Source organism: Hippocampus bargibanti, linkage group LG13, assembly GCF_051943395.1.
Source record: "Hippocampus bargibanti isolate YZ-2025 linkage group LG13, ASM5194339v1, whole genome shotgun sequence".
Lineage (NCBI taxonomy): Eukaryota > Metazoa > Chordata > Actinopteri > Syngnathiformes > Syngnathidae > Hippocampus > Hippocampus bargibanti.
This window is the reverse complement of record NC_142746.1, coordinates 7,203,906-7,227,674: the sequence shown is the minus strand read 5'-3', so window position 1 is coordinate 7,227,674 and position 23,769 is coordinate 7,203,906. Positions and strand designations below refer to the sequence as shown.

General features: G+C 42.0%; 3 protein-coding genes across 5 annotated transcripts in view; all 3 read left to right on the top strand.

The window, feature by feature from the left end:
• The window catches only part of slc25a16 (solute carrier family 25 member 16), a 9,453-nt gene extending 7,055 nt beyond the window's left edge, over positions 1-2,398 (top strand). The window contains exon 11 of one of the 2 annotated variants that reach the window (XM_089012385.1): positions 2,274-2,398. The gene's annotated coding sequence lies outside the window, so the exon portion shown is untranslated. Of the gene's footprint in view, positions 1,694-2,273 lie in introns of those variants that run through there. The other variant, XM_089012386.1, reaches the window with a different exon arrangement.
• LOC148889164 (polyunsaturated fatty acid 5-lipoxygenase-like) lies at positions 2,131-13,216 on the top strand. 2 transcript variants are annotated; one of them, XM_089012380.1, is made up of 14 exons: positions 2,132-2,407; positions 3,611-3,809; positions 3,879-3,960; positions 4,036-4,158; positions 4,353-4,459; positions 4,535-4,707; positions 4,784-4,930; positions 5,865-6,068; positions 6,149-6,235; positions 9,752-9,930; positions 10,573-10,694; positions 10,850-10,950; positions 12,144-12,314; positions 12,928-13,213. In XM_089012380.1, the coding sequence occupies exons 1-14, from the start codon at positions 2,258-2,260 to the stop codon at positions 13,105-13,107; spliced, it is 2,025 nt and encodes a 674-aa protein (XP_088868506.1). In that variant the 5' UTR covers positions 2,132-2,257; the 3' UTR covers positions 13,108-13,213. The 2 variants fall into 2 exon arrangements, with proteins under 2 accessions (XP_088868505.1, XP_088868506.1); XM_089012379.1 differs by having other exon boundaries at positions 2,131-2,407; positions 3,879-4,158; positions 12,928-13,216.
• Positions 13,217-16,744: 3,528 nt separating this feature from the next.
• On the top strand, positions 16,745-23,372 carry LOC148889163 (polyunsaturated fatty acid 5-lipoxygenase-like). The gene is made up of 14 exons (XM_089012382.1): positions 16,745-17,052; positions 18,179-18,377; positions 18,455-18,536; positions 18,599-18,721; positions 19,430-19,536; positions 19,624-19,796; positions 20,078-20,224; positions 20,293-20,496; positions 20,559-20,645; positions 21,439-21,617; positions 21,700-21,821; positions 21,906-22,006; positions 22,107-22,277; positions 22,348-23,372. The coding sequence occupies exons 1-14, from the start codon at positions 16,900-16,902 to the stop codon at positions 22,525-22,527; spliced, it is 2,028 nt and encodes a 675-aa protein (XP_088868508.1). The 5' UTR covers positions 16,745-16,899; the 3' UTR covers positions 22,528-23,372.
• The last annotated feature ends 397 nt before the right edge of the window (positions 23,373-23,769 follow it).

The following is a 23,769-nucleotide window of genomic DNA, read 5'->3' as shown; positions in this document are numbered from 1 at the left end:
AGGAAACAAAAGTGACGTCGGTTGTCCTTTAAGGAATTTATGCCTCAGCTGTTGTCATATTTCAAATGTCATTCGCATCAGTTTTAAAAGACAAATTGATGCAAGTTTCGTTAGTGTGCCTATGGACTTTTTTGTATCGTGTTAGCTTTCTGCTAGCTGACTTCCATTAAGTTACGTGGGTGGGTTGAATGCACTGTGTGTACAGTGGTTCTTTTTTCTTTTGTGTTTAGTTTTAAACTCAATTTCAACGGGGAGTGGCAGTAAAAAGCTTGGAGGAAGCCCTTTGCCTCTTTCTTTTTAAAGAATTGCTCACGCGTTCTAGCGTTTGGACTCACATTTTTCCTCGCAGTTCAAGACAAAAAAAAATTGGACGACGGCTTGTGTACCCCCCCCAAAAAAAACCTCTTACTTGGTATCCCACTGTACCTCCCGTTACTAGCGAGTATATAACCACCAGCTGGAAAGAAGCGTAAAATGAGTAACAGATCAAACATATTTCTACCGTTACCGAGTAACATGAAATCCACACATTTCTTTGGATTTTTGTGATGAGTTTCATACACTGAAAGCCGATGTAAAAATTGCATAACTTAGAATCTAGGGCTTGACAAATGCATAAAGGGCACGCCTGGCACATTTGCCTTGTCCTGTTTTTTTTTGGCTCTGTGTTATTTTTTCAATTGTCCCACTTTTTTAATTTCCCAGATGCATCCCTGCATTTTCATTTGTCTTATGCCAAACTTTAAATAGAGCAGTATAGTGCTTTTTTGTGTTTTTATTTCTTTTTTGTTTTTTTAATTTCTTTTTTTAATAGACACATGTTTAATATGTGCTTATAATTTCTCGCAATTCTGCATACTATGATATTCTGGTTGATGTCCATATTTGATTCTATGCTGAATATGGATCAGACATGTTCTGATAGGAGGGAAAATTTGCACCTTTATCTGTTTACCTTTTACTTTATTTATTGATTTAGCTTCATATTGCCACTTACTGGTGGCTCCGCTTACAGAAATGATGTGGTTTACACTTATAGATGTGGGGAGGTGCAGGGGTCACGTACATAAAATAGAATACATGTGGAATCATTCTGTTTAGGTAATCTAACGTAAATTGAAAACCGGCACATCGCAGCATATGGAAACAACAGCAGTGATGTACCTTCTAGGATTTGATTGTCCTTCATATCGTTTTACTTACTTATGTCACTGGGATATAAAATCAGAATCAGAATCATCTTTATTGCCAAGTATGTAGAACACACAAGGAATTTGTTTCCGGTAGAACACGCTGCACTAGTATCGTTGTCAAAAAAAAAAAACTGCTAAGTGGCACTATACAGTTCCATTTTGGCTACTGTTGAAAGAGTTCAAAGAGTTAATGGCAACATTTATAATTTGCATTACATAATTTTCGAACCAAATAAGAAGTGAAATGACCTCATTTCTCAAGGCGTATTTTAGCTTTTGTGGATTAATGGATGGGAATCACGTTTCGGACAGCTGCTTTCAATTCAGGCTCCCTGGGATTAATTCGACAGGAGTGGCTCAAAGTTGTTCACGGCAAACTGGCTAACTCAGGCGTTTTTGGCATGAATGTATGAGGTTTTATTTTTTTGTTTCTTCAAAAATGTCTCGTTTTGATCAATACCTGTACTGAATCTTTTTTTTTAATTAAATGAAATGTGCTTAAAGCATGTGGAATTATTGTTATTTTTTTAACACAGTCTCCTTATATTTCAGATTTTCACTCTTTGTAGCTGATCCTGTAATGTATGGCGCGGGGTTAACGGAGGTGTTCACAGTGTACGGGAAAAGTTAATTGTGGTCAAGCCTGTACGCAAACAAAAAAAGAGGGTGGGCGAGGGGCGTCACTGACTCTACTATAATATTTGCCTAGCGCAAACTGCCAGGTATTGTCCAGTGTCATGTACAGATTTGACTAGTAAATTTTACGCCTCATAGGAGGCTTCGATCAAACAGACCCGTTTTGGTGTTTTGGTTCGTAAAGTGAAAAACATGTCCTCAGGTGAACAAGGGAAAGGACCGTCTCTGTAGTTCCCGTAGCGCACCGCCCCCATCTGCTTGACAAGGTTACACATTCTTGTGGCCTTTGTGTAAGAGAAGTGAGGACATCGGGGGAAAAATGAGAAGTGATCTTTTTAGGACCTAACCAATGTGACACTGAAGTTAATGGGCGACGCAATTGATTATTTTAATCCAGGAGTGTTTTATTTTTTTGAGTCTATCCATCAATGCCTTCCTACACAGTGACCATCACCACGGGGAACCAGTGGTTTGCAGGGACAGATGACTACATCTACATCACGCTGGTGGGCACTGAAAAATTCAGTGAGAGGACTCTGCTGGACAAGCCTTTGTATAATGATTTTGAGAGGGGAGCGGTAAGTGACTCAATGCAGAAATGACAGAGTAAAATATACAGTACATCTAATACACGGTGCATGTACACATCATGTTTCTAATGTTAAAAGAGGAAGGTAGAATGGAAGAAGCAGTGATGACATTTTACGCGACCCATTGCCCAGTCATCACGTTGTACGTTAGGGAACCGACTAAATACAACTCGAGTACAATGGTTGAGGAAGGCACCAACAGGTCAGAGAGGAAAAATGGACCAAAAACAGGGAGGGGTTGAGCATGTGATATGGAAGCTCGTAGGCCTAGTAACCAATTTTGGAGAGAGCATAGATCATGGCAAAAAACATACAGAGGGATGATTCTGGCGGGGCATGGGAGATGGAAAATGTAATTTTAGCAGTTTCATGGAGGAAAGGGGTGCACCAAAGTCAAGATAGGGTGGGCATTAACAAAAGGACTAAGGGTGACATGGACTACCATACAGTATGATAGATTGTACATGTAAAATAAATAAATACATGACAGAGAGAGAGAGAGAGAGAGAGAGCTTGGTCGCTCGGTAGCTCACAAACTAGCTTCATGACCAACATGTAAAACAAAGACTTGAAGCCGCACCTCAGATGAGCTTCTCATGGGTTTGCTTTTTCCCCATTCAAGTGGATGATCATTAAGTAAATGATTAATCTTTGACAGGAAGGTTGTTCTTCATCAAACTGAGCATTATCTAAAATCACCCTACCATACAGGAAGTCCACAGCATCCATGCCTCTTACTAGAAGAAACATTCATTGCCATGGAGAAATTCCCAACCTTTAGCCCAGAATTTAGTCGTAGAGGCTATTTCTGTTGCCTACGTTCACATTTAGTCGATGGTGACTGCAATTTGCTGTTAGATCTTCCCAAATCCCAAAATCTAAGCAGACCAAATTAGGTCTGTTCTTTCATCACATATCCCAAATTCCTCCTGTTCATTTTTTTCTGGGGGAATGAGTCCAACTAGGCAACATGGAACCCCTGATACCCAGACGCTTGCCTTTCGGAAAGTCTCTGGCTCTGGGACTTCTATTTTGGACCACTTTATTCATTCATTCATTCATTCATCACAACACTTCCAGAAATCTCTCGTCTTCTGTTTAAAAAGGGTTCACATAGAAAACAGCTGGAACAAAAAAAGTGAGACGGATTTAAGTTTTCCTCCACACCTACAAAAATGTATTTGCTTGCAGGTGGATTCGTACCTGGTGAGGGCGGACGAGAACCTAGGCGAGCTTGTGTTGGTGAAGTTGGAGAAGAGAAAATACTGGGTACAAGACGACTGGTACTGCAGCTACATCTCAGTCAAAACTCCGAGCGGAGACAACGTGGAGTTCCCATGCTACCGCTGGCTGGTGGATGACAAGGAAGTGATTCTTCGGGACGGACGAGGTAGAGTCACAAACTCGCAACGGGTTAGGTGAACTCATTCGTTTTATTCCATCTTTTTGGTTTGATTAGCTCATCTGCCTCAAGATGATAAGACCAGTCTGGTCAAGCAGCATAGAAAGAACGAGCTGGAAATGAGGCAGAAAGCCTACAGGTGCGTCGTATCAGACCGCAAAGTCATTCAGCGGGGGTCTCTTGTTCTATATTTAAAAGACATTTTGTACCTCAGATGGACAGAGTGGCAGCCCGGGTTTCCGATGAGTATAGATGCCGGCAAGCATCAGGATTTGCCCCGGGACATCCAGTTTGACAGTGAGAAGGGAGTGGATTTCATACTGAACTACAGCAAAGCGTTTGTATTGCCTTTAATTGCCTTTTTTTGTAAGCCAGGGCCACAATGGCATTTCGGAATTTCGGATGAATTGTTGTTACTCGAAAAAGAGAGACAGCATTGAGTCTTGCAAAAACAAGTTTTACCTCCTCCGGTTGACGTGTCTAACACACAGTGAACGGATCGTTAAAAAAAAGATACATATACATTTCCAGAATCGAGAACCTGTTCGTGAACCACTTCATGCACATGTTCCAGACGTCCTGGAGTGACTTTGCCGACTTCGAGAAGATCTTTTTGCGAATCAAAAACACCATCTCCGGTCAGCCTTGGATTATTTGAGCGATTTCTTTCCTTTGTGCTTTTCATCACTTTGTTTTCCACATGTACCCTACAGACTATGTGATGCAACACTGGAAAGAGGATTTCATGTTCGGTTACCAATTCCTGAACGGTTGCAATCCCGTCGTCATCCAAAAGCTCACCAAACTCCCAGACAAGTTTCCCGTCACCAATGACATGGTTGCGGTTAGCCTGGAGAGACACTTGACTCTGGAAGAGGAAGTAAAGGTAGAATAATGTTCACCCTTGCGGATGACTTTGCTGCCTTGTTGTCTGACCAATCACGAGACTGCTGCACTTCAAGGCGGGTAACATATACATGGTGGACTACGAAGTCTTGGACGGCATCCGACCAAACTGCACAGATCCATGCACCCTACAGTACTTGGCAGCTCCCATCTGTCTTTTGTACAAGAACACCCGGAACAAGATCCTGCCGATAGCCATACAGGTATGGCAATATTAACTCATTCACTATCAGACGATGTGCAAACATGTGTCCACTCCAATGCCAGGGTTTTTGTCATTTTCACTCAACTTGCAGGACCCACAGAATATGGAGTTTCAGGACTATGTAAACATTCAATGCAGCGTAAGAAACCTGATAATATCTTCTTTCATCAGAAAAAAAAGAGTTAATTCCTAAATTACATGGGTCTGGAGTTATCTGAGCTTGAAATGGGGGCGTCTGCAAAATAGGCAAATGCTGCCCCCTCGTGGAAGGGAAAAACATTGCCAGAGGTCTGACCATAGCTTGATCTGCACATCCGCCCTCACCCCGCAAGAAAAAAACAAAACCTGAACAGATTTGGGAATGGCGCTCCACATCATACTTTTCAATTCCTGAAATAATTCATTAATGGCAGTGAATGAGTTAAACATGAGTATTTGTGATTTTAAAATAATTCCGATTGTTTTTTTTTCGACTGGCTGGTGTTCGACTAGTTGTTGTGTCGGCCTCATCCCATTTTCTGGTCTTCCTGTGTAGAGTTTACATCTTCACCTCGTGCCTGCGTGGGTTTTCTCTGGGCACTCTGGTTTGCTCCCACATTCCAAAAAGATTAATGGCCTGTTCATGGAACGTTCTAAATTATCCCCAGATGCGATTTCCAGCGTGTTGTGTACTGTGCGATTGTCTGGCAACCAGTTCAAGGTGTCTCCTGCAAACTCCCCGGAGACATTGGGATAAACTCCAGCATGCCCGCAACTCTTGGGAGGATAAACAGATTAGAAAATGGATTTGATGGATGGATGATTGTCACAATTCGCTGGACGACCCACCCGCTCCTTATCCTCTCCGAAAAGCGCAAATCCACTGTCCTGCCATTATACAGTATGTGGGTGCAGACATTGACAAGGCTTCTTGTCTTTCTTTGTCTTCACAGTTGGCTCAGACTCCAGGCAAGGACAATCCCATCTTCCTTCCCACAGACAGTCAGTACGACTGGTTACTGGCAAAGATCTGGGTGCGCTCAGCTGACTTCCAGCACCACCAGACGGTCACTCACTTGCTCAGGACGCATTTGATCTCAGAGATGTTTGCTATTGCGATGTTCAGGCATCTCCCTGCCGTCCACCCTGTGTTTAAGGTCAGACCCTAATCAATGAATCCGGCGGTAAGCATGAAAAGGCGACTGACTAACAACAGATGTGCTCTTTCTACTGCAAGCTACTCATTCCACACGTCCGTTTCACCATTGCTATCAACACAAAGGCCAGAGAGCAGCTCATCTGCGAGTGTGGTATCTTTGACAAGGTGAGTTTAGTGTGTGCAGCATCTTCAGTAAAGCAATTGAACCCTTTTATGCCCCAATAATGACAACCTGTAATCCGAGAACACGATAAACCGTCCACCCTTGTAACCGCTGTTTCGGGAGTGCGTGTGGAAAGTGTAGAGTAAGGGTGTCAAACTCGTTTTTTTGCTGCAGGCCACATTGTAGTGACAGTTTCCTCTCGGGAGCCATTTTGAATAAGGGGGAAGCCATGAGAATGTTTGATCCCCTCCACATATCACATCTCGAGCGCACAACAAATTAATAAATAATTACTTTTCAAATCTGAAGTAAAAAATAATGACTATTTTTGTGGTGTACATGGGGTGGGACAAGTTGAAATTTTGGTTCGGACTTGAGCAAGTTGTGTCAGGAGCCCGTCCGACGTAAAAGCTTGGCCAAAACAAACATGCGAATCAAACCGATGAAGATGGAGGACACTGATTCGCTGTGGCGACCCCTTGAAGGGAAAAGCCGAAAGGACAGGAAGACTTGAGCAAGTATCATGGATTTTCATCAGTTTGATTTGCTTTCCTGGGCCAAATAAAAAGATATAGCGGACAAGATTTGGCCCCCGGGCCTTGATTTGGCCCCCGGGCCTTGACTATGACACCTATGGTGTAGAGCAGGCATGGGCAAACTACGGCCCGTTAGGCTTTTCAATCCGGCCCGCCGAACTTGCCCAAATTATAGTACAAACAGTGTCTAAAACTCATGACAAAAAGCTAGCGAACAACAGGGCAGATAACTGAAAAGTTGCCTGCCCCATTTTTCCCAACTTGAAGCAAAATGAGACCAATCCCAATAAGAAACATTGTCACGAAGTATAAAGTTTTTTTTTAAATCAAGAATGCACCAACTACAAATGCTACCTTGCTTAATTTACGCCAAATGCGCATGGCTGTAAATTTTGCTACAGTAGTCGATTGTCATTGTGGTGCACAATGCAACGTTTGCATTGATTCCTACGAGCCATTAAGCCCCTTTCATAAGACTCACGTACACTTTACAGTCACGGTTTAATGTAAATTTACGTTTTGTAGCGTCACATATGTTGTTAGCTTCTTTTGAATCTTTCTTCTAGTTTGAGGTTCTGTGCATCTATTTTGGAAAATGACATGCAATTGCACGACTTTGTAACGCTTGCGAAAGTCCGGAAGAAAGAAGCAGGCTTCTGATTGGCTGCCGAGCCGAGTATGCAAATTTCAACTGCAGGTAGTCTATGTTTGTGAGCTCGGCGACGGTACACGTGTATTGTTAGCGCGTGACGGCGAGAGCGTCTGTGAGGAGTTTGTTGAGCGCGCGGTCAGGACAAACCATCTATGATTTGGCGGAATTTAACACAAGTAGGTATTATTGAGCTTGAATATTTCGTTGTGTAATAATATGTTTTGAATGTTGAAAGTGATTCCATTTTTCAATAAATGTTGATTTCTTTGCCCCTTCGATGGAAACTTAAAAACAGACGCAATCTTGATAAATCACAGTGCATATGTTATTTTAATCTATTTCCATTTCCTCCTCCAAGTATCTGCGAAATAGTCTGTAAATGCCATATCTTGCATATTCCTTGAGACAAATTTATTAACTGATCAGGGATATTTTTCACATTTGAAAGACAGTTAATAAATTGGGTTGTAGTGTTTTTACTGTGCTATGAGGTTTGTACATACTACATTTAAAGGACAACCGGCACCATTTTTTGTTTTTGTTTCCCACTGACATCAGAAAAACGTTTTATAGCATCTAAAATACCCAAATCAGGCAGGCTGATATTTTTAGTTAAATGAAAAACACCAATAAAAATGACTTCAAAATGAATCCGGAAATGGTCAGTTTCAGAAGGTCCCACCCCTCTGTTCGTGACGTCACGCCAAGACGTCTTGCCTTGCTCGAGAATCAAAACAATGGCTTCAGATTCGGAGAAGATGTTTTCTTGTTCTTGTTCTTCTGAAGAGGAAAGCATAAATGTTTGCAATTGATTCTAGGAGTCCTCCCATATCAATTCGAGCCGTCAATGACAGCAATGTAGCACCCAGAAAAAGCAGAAGATTGCGCCCAAGCTCCGTTGGAAATGGGCTGATTTGTCAGCTGGGAATTTGTGTCAGCGAATATCAAATAGTAGTCTTGGTGCAACACACAACGATTCACCATCGCTTTATTTATGTGTTTTCCTTCTAATTTCGCCATCAACACAGATCAACACGAAGTTTTCAGACCAAACAAAGTACCCAAAATGCATTGTATGTCGCTTTCTCGGTCAGGGGCGGTCCAAACGTGACGTCACATGGGGATCGTCATCAACTCGAAAACAAGACTTCATATATTCAGCGCAAGTCTTAAAACGTAAACTATAGCTATATGCTGTGGAATCTTTGTAAAATACGCTCAGTCGAAGTCATTTGAAGTGATTTTATAAATTATGGACATAACTTGTTCGGAGTATTTCCGGCCCAAACACTCCCTCCAAATGCTCCTGGCCCGGCCCCTCTGTCAAATTTTAGAACCCAATGCGGCCCGCGAGTGAAAAAGTTTGCCCACCCCTGGTGTAGAGCATTCACTTGGATATAAAAATGGATACAAGGGATTATTTCTTAGCCAAAATGACCCCAAACAGATTTTCTCCTTGAAAGTTGAACCGATAGAACAGGCTGAGACATCACCCAAGGGTCTGCAACAGCTAATGACAAGCAGGAGGTTTTGGCGGTACGATTTGGCACCACACTTCGCTTCCTCTGTACTTCAAATCTTTTTCAATTGGATTCTTCTTTTTTCATGTTTTGGTTGTGTAAATATATACTGTAATTTATGACTTTAGTACTGCTCTAAAGTCGATGAATAATGAGAGGTTGCTAGCCAATGTGCTACATTTATTTAGCTGTTCACATTGAAGTAATTGTGGATAAATTGTATATGTCAAAATAGTTTTGATAAAACATTACTTTTTAATGAAACAGATTTTTTATAATAAGACACAGTACTTTTACTTACCATTGAGCCACTCTCAACTATAGATTTTTTCAATCTTTCGAGTATTGCTTGCGTGATCGATTTTGTTTTGGTCCGTCAGCGAGACTTCATCTTCATATATTGTCACGTGACTCGGTTTCCCCAATCCAAAGTAATTATCAGCACTGAACTTAATTTCACCAATCAAACAGAATCAGTATGACTGCATACAAAGTTCCAACGTCTTCACACGGAGCCTTTCAAAGTGAATAATTTACTTGAAGCATTTCAGCCTACGAGAACTAGACACAGGAACTTTAGAATACACGCATAATGGTGTTATGTCATTTCCTAAAAAGAAGACAAACTATTGATGTTGGACTTTACTAAAAAAAAAAAAAAAGAAACAGCTTTTCATGTTCTAAATATTGTCCAAATTCCACCACTATTGGAATGTCAACATGATGTTTCTCATCCATGAAAATGATTAGATAACCCTTCCTTGAAATGATCTCAACGAACAATAATGTGCGTATCCCCGCCCTAACAAGGCGAACGCCACAGGCGGAGGTGGTCACATGCAGCTGGTTCGGAAGGCCACGAAAGCCCTGACCTTCAGATCTCTCTGCTTTCCCGACATGATCAAATCTCGCGGAATGGACAGCAAGCAAGACGTTCCTACCTACTTCTACAGAGACGATGGCTACAAGGTGTGGGAGGCCACCAAAAGGTGAGGCTCAAAAATGGCGCTCGCCAAGTTATTTGGTTGCCCATACTGCACTTGACTTGGATCGCCTTGTAGCTTCCATAACGATGGGAAAAGCACACTCGAACATTCATTCATTCATTTTTCAGACCGCCTTATCCTCACGAGGGCTGCAGCCCACTGGAGGAGCTAAACTTTATTTAGGTTTAATCAGAGGTATTTTAAATGGTGTTCTGACTCACATTTAGCACCATGCATTTAAATGTGTTTAGTTGATTTGAAAAATTTATAACGGGGTGTGCACACTTATGCAACCAATCCGATTGGATTGAATTGGATTGGATGTACCTTTATTCGTCTCGCAGTAGAGAAATTTACATTTCACAGCAGCAAAGTTATGAAAGGAAGAGGAAAGGAAAGAAATTCAATTCCAATTGTTCATCACTTCGCTCATTAAAAAAAAAATAAAAAAAAAAAAAAAATATATATATATATATATATATATATATAAGTTTTACAAGTTATAGGTCAGGGAATGGTGGAAAAGTTTAGAAATGGTTCAGATCTCATCTTTTTATTTCATATAAACTTGGAATTTAAACAGGGGTGAGCAGACTTTTTACATCCTCTTTATTTCGACTTGCTATACTCGAACGTGTTTTGCAGCTTTGTATCCGACGTGGTCGCTGTTTACTACACTGGCAATGAGAAAGTGCAGGAGGATGAGGAAATCCAGGCCTTTGTGAAAGACGTGCGCACCTTCGGCATGCAGGATTTGGATACCTGTGGTAAGGTAAACCGTAATCTAATCTCAAACGTGCTCGATGGGAACAAACAAGCTCAAATTGATTAAAAAAAAAAAAAAAACACTTTGGTCACAGTGTCCGTGTGTTGCGCAACCTTGCGGCATCAAGTGTTTGACTTTGCCAATTTCTTTTTCCAGATTTTCCAAAGGCGCTAAAATCTCGCGAGGAGCTGATCGAGTACCTGACTGTCATTGTGTTCACCGCGTCGGCTCAACACGCAGCCGTCAACTTCGGACAAGTATGTCCAAAACTCGTACATTTCTCTCCGTCGCATGCGATGTGCGCCAGTTTGATCCAAACCCTTTTTCACAACAGGCACAATATAACAGTAATAATGATGACATCAAATATGATCAAACTCAAAAAAGAATATTAATCAAAAGTGTCACTTGCCTTCAGGGGAGGATTTTAATTGCCGTTTGAAGTCTTTAACAACAATAATGTTATGATGCAATTTCGAGCGGTTCAACGCAAATAGGAATGGCTTCAACTTCTGTGAACTACGGGGGTTTATAACATTTTAAATTAAAGTTTAAAAACGGACTGATCACTAATAATAACATCAATAATAACTATTATTGATACTCTATTAGTAGAAGCATTGTCTAGCTAAAATTGTCAGTCAGTATGATGTCTTTAATTGATTTTTTTCAAGAGTCAACGCTGAATTGAAACGTATGATTGTTTTTAATCAGCATACAAGATTCAGATGGTGACTTTTTAAAAAATACTTTAAAAATGTTTGTGATTTGAACATAGAAATTTTAATTGTAGCCAAAAATATAATAATAATAATTATAATAATAACAATAATAATCATAATAATAATAATAACCTGATGGTGACAAAACAATTGTTTAAAATGGTATATATCTTATTATAAAAAATTTAACTGCAACCAAAATATAATACTACTACTCATAATAATTATGATACAATACATATTGATTTATATCGCGTTTTAACAACTGCTGGAGCTGTAACAAAGTGCTCCACATGGACAGCTATCATGAACAGGAAATAAAGCAGTCACAAAGATAGTAGAAAGCACCGGCGAGTAAAACTAAGATCAAGTGCTGAGTGCTGAGTCAAATGCCAAAGAGTACAAGTGAGTTTTGAGGCGGGTTTTAAAGATGGGCAGTGAGGGGGTTTGCCGAATGTTCAGTCCAGTGATTTCATGGATGACGTTCCATTTTCTACAATGAGGAAAAAAATTGGCACAGGTATTAAAAATATTATTCGCAATTCTTCTTGAAACCCGTAGGCCTACTAAAACAAGAAAAAAAACTCAAGGGTGGGGATCTGAAACTACTATGTAAATAAAACATCAATTCTAAATAACAATAATAATAATACAGCGCAAGTGGGAAAAAATACCGTACGTATCATAGTATTGAAATGAACAAACTGTCAACTTGTGACTGCATGAAGTACGACTGGTGTTCCTGGATTCCCAACGCTCCGTCCACTATGCGGAAGCCCCCACCCAAGCAGAAAGGTTTGGCCGACGTCACCCTGATCATCGACAGCCTGCCGGACCGAGGACGCTCCAGCTGGCACCTGGGGGCCGTCTGGGCTCTCAGCCAATACCAGGAAAATGAGGTGGGTGTTGCGTTTTTAAATTGTGGAGTAAATAGCAGTGAAAAGACACTGACGCAGCTCATCACATATGCGACGTAAGAATCGACAGAAATTTGTGTGTTCTTGTCAATGTTTTGACTCAATGGGGAGGAGGGGGGGGGGAAATCAGTGACGTGCAGTCAGTGGAGGCAGGTGAGGCAACCTGTCATGGAAATATCAAATGAAAAAGTAAATTAAACAAAACACAATAAAGCCTCACAGTGGACCACGGATGACAGACAATGGACTCTTCCAGGCAGTGACGTGCAGTCAGGGGAGGCAGGTGAGGCAGTGCCTCACCTGTCATCATGGAAACTTGTCATGGAAATATCAAATGAAAAAGTAAATTAAACAGTTAGATGTATTTAGTGATTTGTACTTTAAAGTTCTTGTCCATTTAACTTCACCGTTTTAGGATTTTTTTCAAAATCGCTGAATTTTCACATTTACCGTTCAAATACTAAGTAGAGACGAGCGGTGACGTCATTGATGACGTCAGTGCCTCACCAGCCATGAACCTGACCGCACGTCACTGGGTGAAATGTCACCATAAACATTCCTCCATGTCTTGTCTTGTCCTGTCCTGTCCTACTAGCTCTACTTAGGAATGTACCCAGACGAGCACTTCATCGAGAAGCCAGTGAAGGAGGCCATGGAGAAGTTCCGGAAGAGCCTGGCGGAAATCAGCAGCGCCATCAAGACAAGAAACGAGGGAAAGAAACTTCCCTATTACAACATGTCCCCCGATAAAATACCCAACAGTGTTGCTGTTTGAGTGTGTGTGTGTGTGGGGTGGGGGGGGGCTGCTTTTGCATATTGCGCCCGAACATTGGCTTCTTTTCAGAAATTCAGACAATAAAGAGATACTTTGATTTCCAATGTTAATTTTGTCACGGTTTGCAAGGTGGTGATGGCGGGTGCGGATCCCAAAAAGCAGGCAGGAGGGAGCAGGAAGTTGTGTTTGACAAATTGTATTAAAATAGAGTCAGCAGGAACAAAGTCTAAAACCTCAAAATCATCTGAACAGAAAAAATACAAAGTATCAAAAGAAAACCAAGATTAAAAGTCGCCAAGGAGAAACAAACATATGCACAGCATACAATACATACACAATGCACAATGCATACAATTGCATACAAAGCATACAACAATGACCCGACAGTGAATGGTCGTGCCGAGAGACCTTTTGAGTGTTATTGATTGGGAACGACCAGCACCTGCGAGGCAGCAGGTAGGGCTGACAGCGCTACCCGTTGGTCGCCAATCCAAACGTGGCAGTCCGCCACTGATCGGGACGACCAGCACCTGTGCAGGTGCAGGCGGGGCTGACAGCGCCACCCATTGGTCGCTAACCAGATCATGACAAATTTTGGTACACTTTTTAACTTCTGTTCTGGATATTTTAACCGACATTACATTTTTTTTTAATTTAAGTGGAGTTTTAAGGTTTTCAAACCATGCATAATGGTAATGTGGCTTACAAAATCCTATTGTTGCATGTCGATGAACAGTTAGGCCTACTACGCTACAGGTATGCTCTTTCAATTCTGGTCCTGGTATTTGTTATAAAAGGTTTGAGAACTATTGCTGTATAGAAATTGGCATTGTCCGGTCGCACTCGGCGAGGTTTGTTCCTTTAGAAGGCACTTTCATTCTCTTGATTCAGCTACAAATGTGTACACTTGGTGGCAGCATTGATTCCAAACGGAATAATTTACCACATCACATCCCATAATTGTCAACGATGTAGTTATTTTATCCACGCCACACAGGTCTTAACGTGTCAGGAACCGCTACGTATTCCTACAGTCTTGATGGACGGGTCACCTTATCATGCTCCAACAGTTTTGCTGTATGACAGACTAATTGCATACACTTCATCTTCTTCTTTCTTCTTTTCCTTTCGGCGTTTCCCCTCAGGGGTCGCCACAGCGAATCAATGTCTTCCATCTATCCCAGTTTTGTGCATCCTCTTCTCTCACACCAGCTACCTTCATGTCCTCTTTGACCACATCCATAAACCTCCTCTTCGGTCTTCCTCTCGGTCTCCTGCCTGGCAGTTCAAGGCTCAGCATCCTTCTCCCGATATAGTCCCTCTCTCTCCTCTGGACATGTCCAAACCATCTCAGTCTGGTCTCTCTGACTTTCTCTCCAAAGCCTCTCATATGAGTTGTCCCTCTAATGTACTCATTCCTGATCCGATCCAAACTGGTCACTCCCAAAGAAAACCTCAACATCTTCAGCTCTGCTACCTCCAGTTCTGCTTCCTGTCTTTTCTTCAGTGGCACTGTCTCCAGTCCAAACATCATGGCTGGTCTCACCACTGTTTTATACACTTTTCCTTTCATCCTAGCTGAAACCCTTCTATCACACATCACACCTGACATTTTTCTCCAGCCGCTCCAGCCTGCCTGGACACGCTTCTTCACCTCTTTTCCACACTCTCCATTGCTGTGGACAGTTGACTCCAAGTACTTAAAATCCTCCACCTTCTTCATCTCTTCTCCCTGTAGCATCACTCTTGCACTTGGATCCCTCTCAATCACACACATATATTCCGTCTTGCTGCGACTGATCTTCATTCCTCTCCTTTCCAGGGCATATCTCCACATCTCTAGTTTCTCCGCCACCTGTTCCCTGTTCTCGCTACAGATCACAATGTCATCTGCAAACATCATGGTCCAAGGAGATTCTTGTCTAATATCGTCTGTCAGCCTGTTCATCACCATAACAAACAAGAAGGGGCTCAGAGCTGACCCCTGGTGGAGTCCCACCTCCACCTTGAATTCCTCCGTCACACCGACAGCACACCTCACAACTGTCTTACAGTCATGATACATGTCTTGCACCGCTCTGACATACTTGTCCGTCTCTCCAGACTTCCTCATGCAATACCACAGGTCTTCTCTGGGCACCCTGTCGTACACTTTCTCCAGATCTACAAAGACACAATGCAATTCCTTCTGACGTTCTCTGTACTTCTCTATCAGCATTCTTCAAGTAAAATCTGTTGTTATTTATTGAGATGGAAATGCAGTCGAAGGCAGACAGAAGTTTGAAATGGAACAGGCAAAATAGAGGAGGACTGGATGGGGCATAACTGACTTGGATCAACCACATACAGTGATACCTCAGCTCACGAACTTAGTTGGTTCCCAGAAATTATGTGTAAGGCGAAAAGTTCGTCTGCCGAACATTTATTTCCCATAAGAAACCATTAAAAATGAAAATACTGTAATCTGTTCCCAGGTCCCCATAAAAAAATAATTATTTTGTTGTTTCCTAACTGACATCAGAAAAACGTTTTATAGCATCTAAAATACCAAAAACATGCAGACTGATATTTTTAGTCCAATGAAAAACACCACTAAAAATGACTTAAAGTGTGCTAAAACTGGAACAAAATGAGCTGCGAATTGGGGATTTTCAGAAAGTCCCGCCCCCAGGTCGTGACATCACGCCAAGACGTCTTGCCTTGCTCTAGAAGTCTAGATTCCAGAGCAAGGCAATGCATTTTGGGTACTTTGTTTGGTCTGAAAACTTCGTGTTGATGACAAAATTAGAAGGAAAACACGTAATGATACGAATAAATAATGCGATGGTGAATCGTTGTGTGTTGCACTACTATTTGATACTAGCTGACACAAATTCCCAGCTGACAAATCAGCCCATTTCCAACGGAGCTTGGGCGCCATCTTGTGCATTTTCTGGGTGCGACATTGCTGTCATTGACGCCTCCAATTGATATGGGAGGACTCCTTTAATCGATTGCAAACATTTATGCTTTCCTCTTCAGAACTATTTGAATCATCTGGATGAGTAACAAGAAAGGATCTTCTCTGAATCTGAAGCCATTGTTTTGATTCTCGAGCAAGGCAAGACGTCTGCATAGGCCAGGGAAGAATAGGATTTAGGATAGGATTGGATTTTATTGATATTTGGTCTGGGGAGGGAGTACAACACTGTTTGTGGGAGGGGGGGATGCAACAAATATTAAAACTGATAAGAGTTGGTAGGACAAGATCGGGCTTGCCATATTTGGATAAGACAGGGCTGGATTTTGTTTAGGTGTGAACTGGTAAGGCAGAGCGACACTCAAGACTGAGTAGCAAATTTTGGGTCAGGTCAGGACAGAACAGGATAATACCTTTATAATGTGCCAACATGAAACTGGATTATGCAAGGAAGGGTCGTGACAAATCACTCATAACGTATGACACGTTGTCCCAGAACAACTTGGAAAGGGGTTGCACAGGACTACAATGCAGTAATGGGTTAGATTTTCTCTCAAAGTTGTCTGGGAAGTAGTAGTCGGGATGCAACTTGTAGAAAATGTGATATATACGATATAAAAATGATATAGAATATCACTTTGACATTTTTGTTTGCCGTTGAGCTGCGAGGTACAAAACATGGCTTAAAGGAAAAAAAAGAAGAGTTTGAAAATGGGTGGTACTGAAATATTTTTCAGAAGGGCTGGGGAGGAGAGTATAATAGAGTGATTTCTCTTTGATACTCACTTCATATGTCAGAAACCGTGTGAATTTTTCCTCCGGACGCGGCAGCGATGGCGTACACATATGTGGTGAGCGTAGCCACGGGGACTCAAGGCAGGTCAGGGACTGATAACCACATCAGCATAACATTGGTGGGCACTAAGGGGTGCAGCCAGAAGACTCGTCTGGACAAACCTAAGCACAATGACTTTGAGAGGGGCTCTGTAAGTGACATTTTCATCCACACGATTGTAATCATATTCATATTGGAGGTGACCTGGTCAAAAGATCTTTTACGATTATGACGTTGGCTGTAAGGAACATCTGCCGCTCTTTACAAACAGCTTGAAAGTGTCATGTTACATTACAAAATATTGCCTGAAGGAGGAATGCAGATCAACCCTGATCTCAGACAAAACACAAGAAAAACAATAGCCGGATAACTTAAAGACTTTTCTACATACCACCTGTATTTCTTGCCCGAAAACAGAAATGTAAACTTGGTGTGATTCTGATATTTAAAGGACAACCAACGTCACTTTTTTGTTTCCTAACTGATATCAGAAAAACGTTTTATAGCATCTACAATACCCAAAACATGCAGTATGATATTTTTATTCAAATGCAAAACACCAATAAAAATGACTTAAAGTGTCCAAAATCTGCAAAAAAATTGAGCTGCGAATTGGGCATTTTCAGAAAGTCCCGCCCCCAGTTCGTGACGTCAGATTCCGAGAATATGCTTTCTTGTTACACATCCAGTTATGAATATGATTCCAATAGTTCTGAAGAGGAAAGCATACGTGTTTGCAATCCATTAAAGAATTTATTCCGTGCCATTTTGAGGCAACATTGGGGGGGAAATGTATCATAAAAAAGAGGCACAAAATGGCGACCAGGTCCTGTGAGTAATTAATCAGCCCGTTTCCACAGGCTGATAAATTCCTTTCATGGAGCTTGGTCGCCCTCTTCTGGCTCTTTTGGGTGAAACAAGGTTTTCAGACCAAATAAGCATTGACGTGATGGAAGGACTGCTACAATGTGTCCTTCTTTTCGGTCAGGGGTGTTCCTTCAGTGATGTCATGTACGGACTCGTCACCAACTCAAAAACAAGACTTCCGGAATATTCAGCGCGAGTCTTAAAACGTAAAATATAGCTATATGCGGTGGAATCAACATCGGTTGTCCTTTAATCGGTGACCAACAGTTTTCTGCCGCATACATTTGCAACAGCCCTTAGTGTGATGTAATGCAGCGCGACCCCATTGCAAACTCTGCTACTTGTATAATTGGCGGACCACTGTTATATCTATACAAAGGTAACACTTATGACACGTGTCGTTCCCGCAGGTGAATTCCTACCCGATCAAGGTGCAGGAGAATCTGGGTAATCTTATGTTGGTGAAGCTGGAGAAGAAAAAATATTTGGCACTGGACGACTGGTACTGCAGGTATGTCTCGGTTAGGACTTCAGGTGGGGACAGCGTGGAGTTCCCTTGCTATCGCTGGCTGGTGGATGACAAGGAATTAGTGCTGCGGGATGGACGAGGTACAGGGTCACAAACCGCAGTAGATCAGGGACACTGATTTCATTTGATAACTTGGTGATTCTCTGGCTTGTTTGAGCTCACCTGCCTCAAGATGATCAGACGAGTCCGTTCAAGGAGCTCAGACAAACCGAACTGGAAATGAGGCGGAAAGCCTTCAGGTAAATCTCATCTGACTGTGAGCACCACACACGCTGGAATTGTTATTTTTTTTGCATCTTAGATGGACAAGGTGGCAGCCCGGCTTTCCTCTGAGCATCGATGCAAAAAAACATCAGGATTTACCCAGAGACATCCAGTTCAACAGTGAGAAAGAAGTGGATTTCGCGCAGAATTACAAGAAAGCGTATGTGTTGACCCTAAAAAGCCTGAACCACAAATAATCGATTACCCAGAGGGCGGGGCTCTACAACCTGCGGCAACATAGTTGCCTTTATTCCATTACTTCAATGCTGAATTTAACACCCTAGGAAACACACACACACACACACACACACACACACACACACACACACACACACACACACACACACACACACACACACACACACACACACACACACACACACACACACACACACACACACACACTGATATTTGAACACAAAAGGTGTGGAGTCATGTGAGCGATGGGGCCTACCCTAGCTGACTTTTGAGGAGAGAGATGCGGTAAAACCTCCCTCTCTCCACTCAGTTGAGGTGTTTCTCAAACTTTTTGACAAACCAATAATTCACCCGTTTCCCAGACTGCTTTACCCTTACGATGGTCACGGGTGATGCTGGAGCCTATCCCAGCTGTCTTCAGGCACGACACCCTAAAGTGGTTACTAGCCAATCGCAGGGCACACAGAGACAAACAACCATTAGCTCTCACACTCACACCTAGGGACAATTTCGAGTGTTCAATCAAGCCGCCATGCATTTTTTTTTATGAGAGGAAACCAGAGGACTCTGAGAAAACCTACGCAGGCCCAGGGAGAACCTCTGCACCGTGCATGCTAACCACTCTGCGATCGGGCCACCTATCAAAGCGATAATAAACATGAATTTTCAGAATCCAGAACCTGCTCATGAACCACTTCATGCACATGTTCCAGTCGTCCTGGCAGGACATAGTTCATTTTAAAAGGATCTTTTTGAGCATCAAGAACCCACTCTCAGGTGAGCGTCAGATGTACATTTTGTTAATGACTTCCGTATCTTATTGAACTAAAATTTCACATTTTACTTTCATGACTTACACTTCAGGTTATGTGATGGAACACTGGAAAGAGGATTTCATGTTTGGCTATCAGTTCCTGAATGGCTGCAATCCTGTATTGATTGAAAAGATTACCAAACTTCCAGACAAGTTTCCCGTTACTAATGAGATGGTTGCTGTCAGCTTGGATAGAGAGCTGACTCTCGAACAAGAAGTACAGGTACTTACTGTACTCGTTGCGATCTGTCCCGATGCAGATTACTTCAGTCAAACCTGAACATAAAACTCGATTGAGGTACAATGGAATTTTCCCACTGAGAAGGTATCCCCCCAAGGTTCTGTTCTTTGTCTGTCAGTTTCTTATAAAATCTTATATCTACTCTCCCTTCTATGAAAGACTCCCCTCGTGGTCTCAGCTAGCATTGCTTCGTTGATAACGAAAATGTATAGCAGGAGTATAATCCATCAACCAACCAATAAAGACTCCCATCATTGCTTCAGGCCGGGAACATCTACTTGGTGGACTATGAAGTCTTGGATGGCATCAAAGCAAACGATACGGACCCAAAAACCCCGCAATACATGACAGCTCCCATTTGTCTTCTGTACAAGAACACACAGAATGAGATCCTTCCGATTGCCATCCAGGTACGGTGGTGTGGGACACGAGCCAGTCTTCCATGACTTTGACAATATTTTCTATTGTTGCTTTGCAGTTGGGTCAGATTCCAGGTGAGGACAATCCCATCTTCCTCCCCACAGACAGCGAGTACGACTGGCTCTTGGCAAAGATGTGGGTGCGCTCGATGGACTTCCAGCACCACCAGACGGTCACTCACTTGCTCAGGACGCATCTTATTTCAGAGATGTTTGCTATCGCTATGTTCAGGCAACTGTCCTCAGTCCACCCTGTTTTTAAGGTGAAAAGTCTCGCTCATTAATAAACAAAGGACTGAAAACTAGTAATTGTGCTTCTTCACAGCTACTCCTTCCACATGTGCATTTCACCATCGCTATTAACACCAAGGCCAGAGAACAACTTATCTGTAAACGGGGACTCTTTGATAAGGTGAGTTGTTTTGGGTGGAAAACGCTGTCCGATAATCTTATAGCAACTTGGATGTTATTAGTATGAGTCCTGAAGATTTGTTTCATCAATATTTTACTCGCCAAAGAGTTAACTAATTCCTGGTCAGGATTCAACTTCTTCTTTTGAATGACTCTGAAAATTGTGGTACAGACATGGTTCCGAAGACTTTCTAGACTCAGAACAGGCACACGTTCAGAAGATTCGGGGACACATCACATCCATCTTGCAAGGTTCTGGAACAGAAACAGGCACTTAAGCACTGAAGACTGCCTTGCAGGGCTTGAAGACATCTGCAATATTAAAGTTTTACACTTTGAAGATTTAAAGATATCGGGTCTGAAGAGCTGATGGCAGACTGGCGGCCCCATATATGGACAAGACAAGATCTGCACTTGTAGACCAAGGGAAGAAGCTCAAAGACAGAAAATATGTAAGAGCTTGGCCCCAAAAAAATTGCTTCTGGGGAAGTCTAGATGTTTTCTGAACACTCCGGGACAAAGTCAAGCTCTGTCCCAACCTTTGAAGACTAAGGGACGGATGACAAGCTGTGTACTTAGATGCAGATTCAAGTTTTGTATGATAAGATAACCTTTATTAGTCTAACAATGGAGAAATTCCCAATTCCTCAGAGCAAAGTCTTGAAAGGAAGAGATTGAAAACTCAGTTGCTTGTCCCAATCAACAAGACACAATCTTAATACGTGGACTCTGTTAACTTCGCAACTCCCGAGAGTTCAGCGTCTCTATCCTTTTGTTCCTTCCTACATGTTAAGGCGAATGCTACAGGTGGAGGTGGTCATGTGCAACTCATTCAGAAGACCATGAAGACCCTGACATTCAAGTCCCTCTGCTTTCCGAATATGATCAAAGCTCATGGCACGGACAGCAAGGAGGACCTTCCCAACTACTTCTACAGAGATGATGGCTACAAGGTGTGGGAGACCACCAAAAGGTGAAGACCATTTTGAAGATCCACCTTTTTGCTGGCCTAGTTATTTGCTTCTCTATACTTGACTTGGATCTTCTTCTTGTAGCTTTGTGTCCGATGTGATCGGCATTTATTACAGCAGCGACGAGAAGGTGAAAAATGATGAAGAAATCCAGGCCTTTGTTCAAGATGTACGCGATAATGGTATGAAAGACTTCAATGGCTGTGGTAGGTATCACTGACGTGTGAATATCTGATATACTGTACACAAGAGCAACTTTAATTCCTACCTGGTGGCACATTTTCGTGCAGAATTCCCCAGGTCGCTTGAATCTCGTGAGGAACTCATCGATTACCTGACCATCATTGTGTTCACGGCTTCAGCCCAACACGCAGCTGTTAACTTTGGACAAGTACGGTACAGATTTGTGATTTGAAACAAAAAGTGGAGATATTTCCCTTACATTGAAGTACAGAGTAGCTTCACTGTCAACTTTCTCTTCACTTACCAAGTTTGACTGGTATTCCTGGATTCCCAACGCTCCGTCCACTATGCGGAAGCCCCCACCAAATCAAAAGGGTGTGGCAAATATATCCCTGATCATGGAAAGCCTTCCCGATCGAGGACGCTCCAGCTGGCATTTGGGTGCCGTCTGGGCTCTTAGCCAGTACCACAAGAACGAGGTACGTCTTGTTTTCCACATCAGCATCCGAGAAACATGTCTCCATTTGTTTGCCCTCGATTGTTTTGCAGCTCTACTTGGGAATGTACCCCGATAAGCATTTCCTGGAAAAGCCAGTGAAAGATTCCATGGAGAAGTTCAAGAAGAATCTGGCAGAAATCACCAATGGCATCAAGGCGAGGAATGAAGGCCTGAAAATGCCCTACTACAACCTGTCCCCTGACAGGATACCAAACAGTGTGGCTGTTTAAACAGACACAGAATTGCTCCACTGTTATTCTTAGCTATACTGTCCTACCAAATAGGGAAATCGGGAAGAGGAAATAGCGAATCTGTTGAGACAAAACCAACATTTTTGGAACTTAACTTCTGCCAGAGAGGGTACATGCCGGTAAAGGGCTCTTGGAGCGACTGGAACTCTTGACTCATTCACTGCCATTCACGTTTTTATTCGGCAATTGAAAATATGACGTAGAGTGTTTTTCTAGCTTAGTGTGACTTTTTCTTGCGTAGTGTGACTTTTTCTTGCTTGGATGCCGACAAAGTGCCTGGTCATACCTCTGGCAAAGGTTTTTTTTCCCTTCTACAAGAGAGCAGAATTTCCCCCCTTTTCCATGTTAGCACTTTGTTTCCGCTTCAGCTATTGTTAATACGCTATATAAACCAATATTGCATTGTATTTAGGACAGTCGTCCTCATTTCAAGCTCATATAACCCATATAATTTAGGAATTAAGTCTTGTTTTCTGATGAAAGCAGATAGTCTGTTTCTTACGCTGCATTGAATGTTTATGTAGTCCTAAAACTCAATACGTATTCTGTGGGTCCTGGAATTCGATGGACAATGACAAAAACCCTGACACTGGGGAGGACACCTTTTTGAACATGTCTGTCAGGGACTCACTGAAACTTTTACCTGAATGTTGCTTGTTATTTTACAAATTTTATTCATTTGCTTTGTGGTAATCAAAGCTTACTTATGTTGTTTTACTATAAATAGTGAAAAGCTGAGGAAAATACATAGATTGGAAGTTTTTGTTGGCCTTGTTTTGAGATGGGTCTTTGTTTTTGTAAATAAAGTCATTTAATTTTAAAAATGATATATTGTATGAATTTGACATCACTAATTGACATATAATGTTGCACTATTTTTGGAAGTAAATTAATGTAAGCAACAAAAAAACTGAAGTTCCATTTGGGAGCCGAAAGGGACGGACGGCTCTTTTTGGTGAGCTGATCCAAAAGAACTGGCTCTCTAAAAACAGCCAGAATCACTTGTAGATGGAACTCACTAGGCCCTACCATATAAATGCAAAGTACACAAATGGACGTTTTCCTGACACGTTATCAGAGCGCAGCGAGTGGCATTCTTGAAGAAACACCAAATTTTAAAAGCATCTCAACATTTATTTGGTTGTTCGTTTTAAATTGGATACATTTTTGTTTGTTTAAACACGGGAACAGAAAACATCAAAGTTTAATTTCTTTTATTTT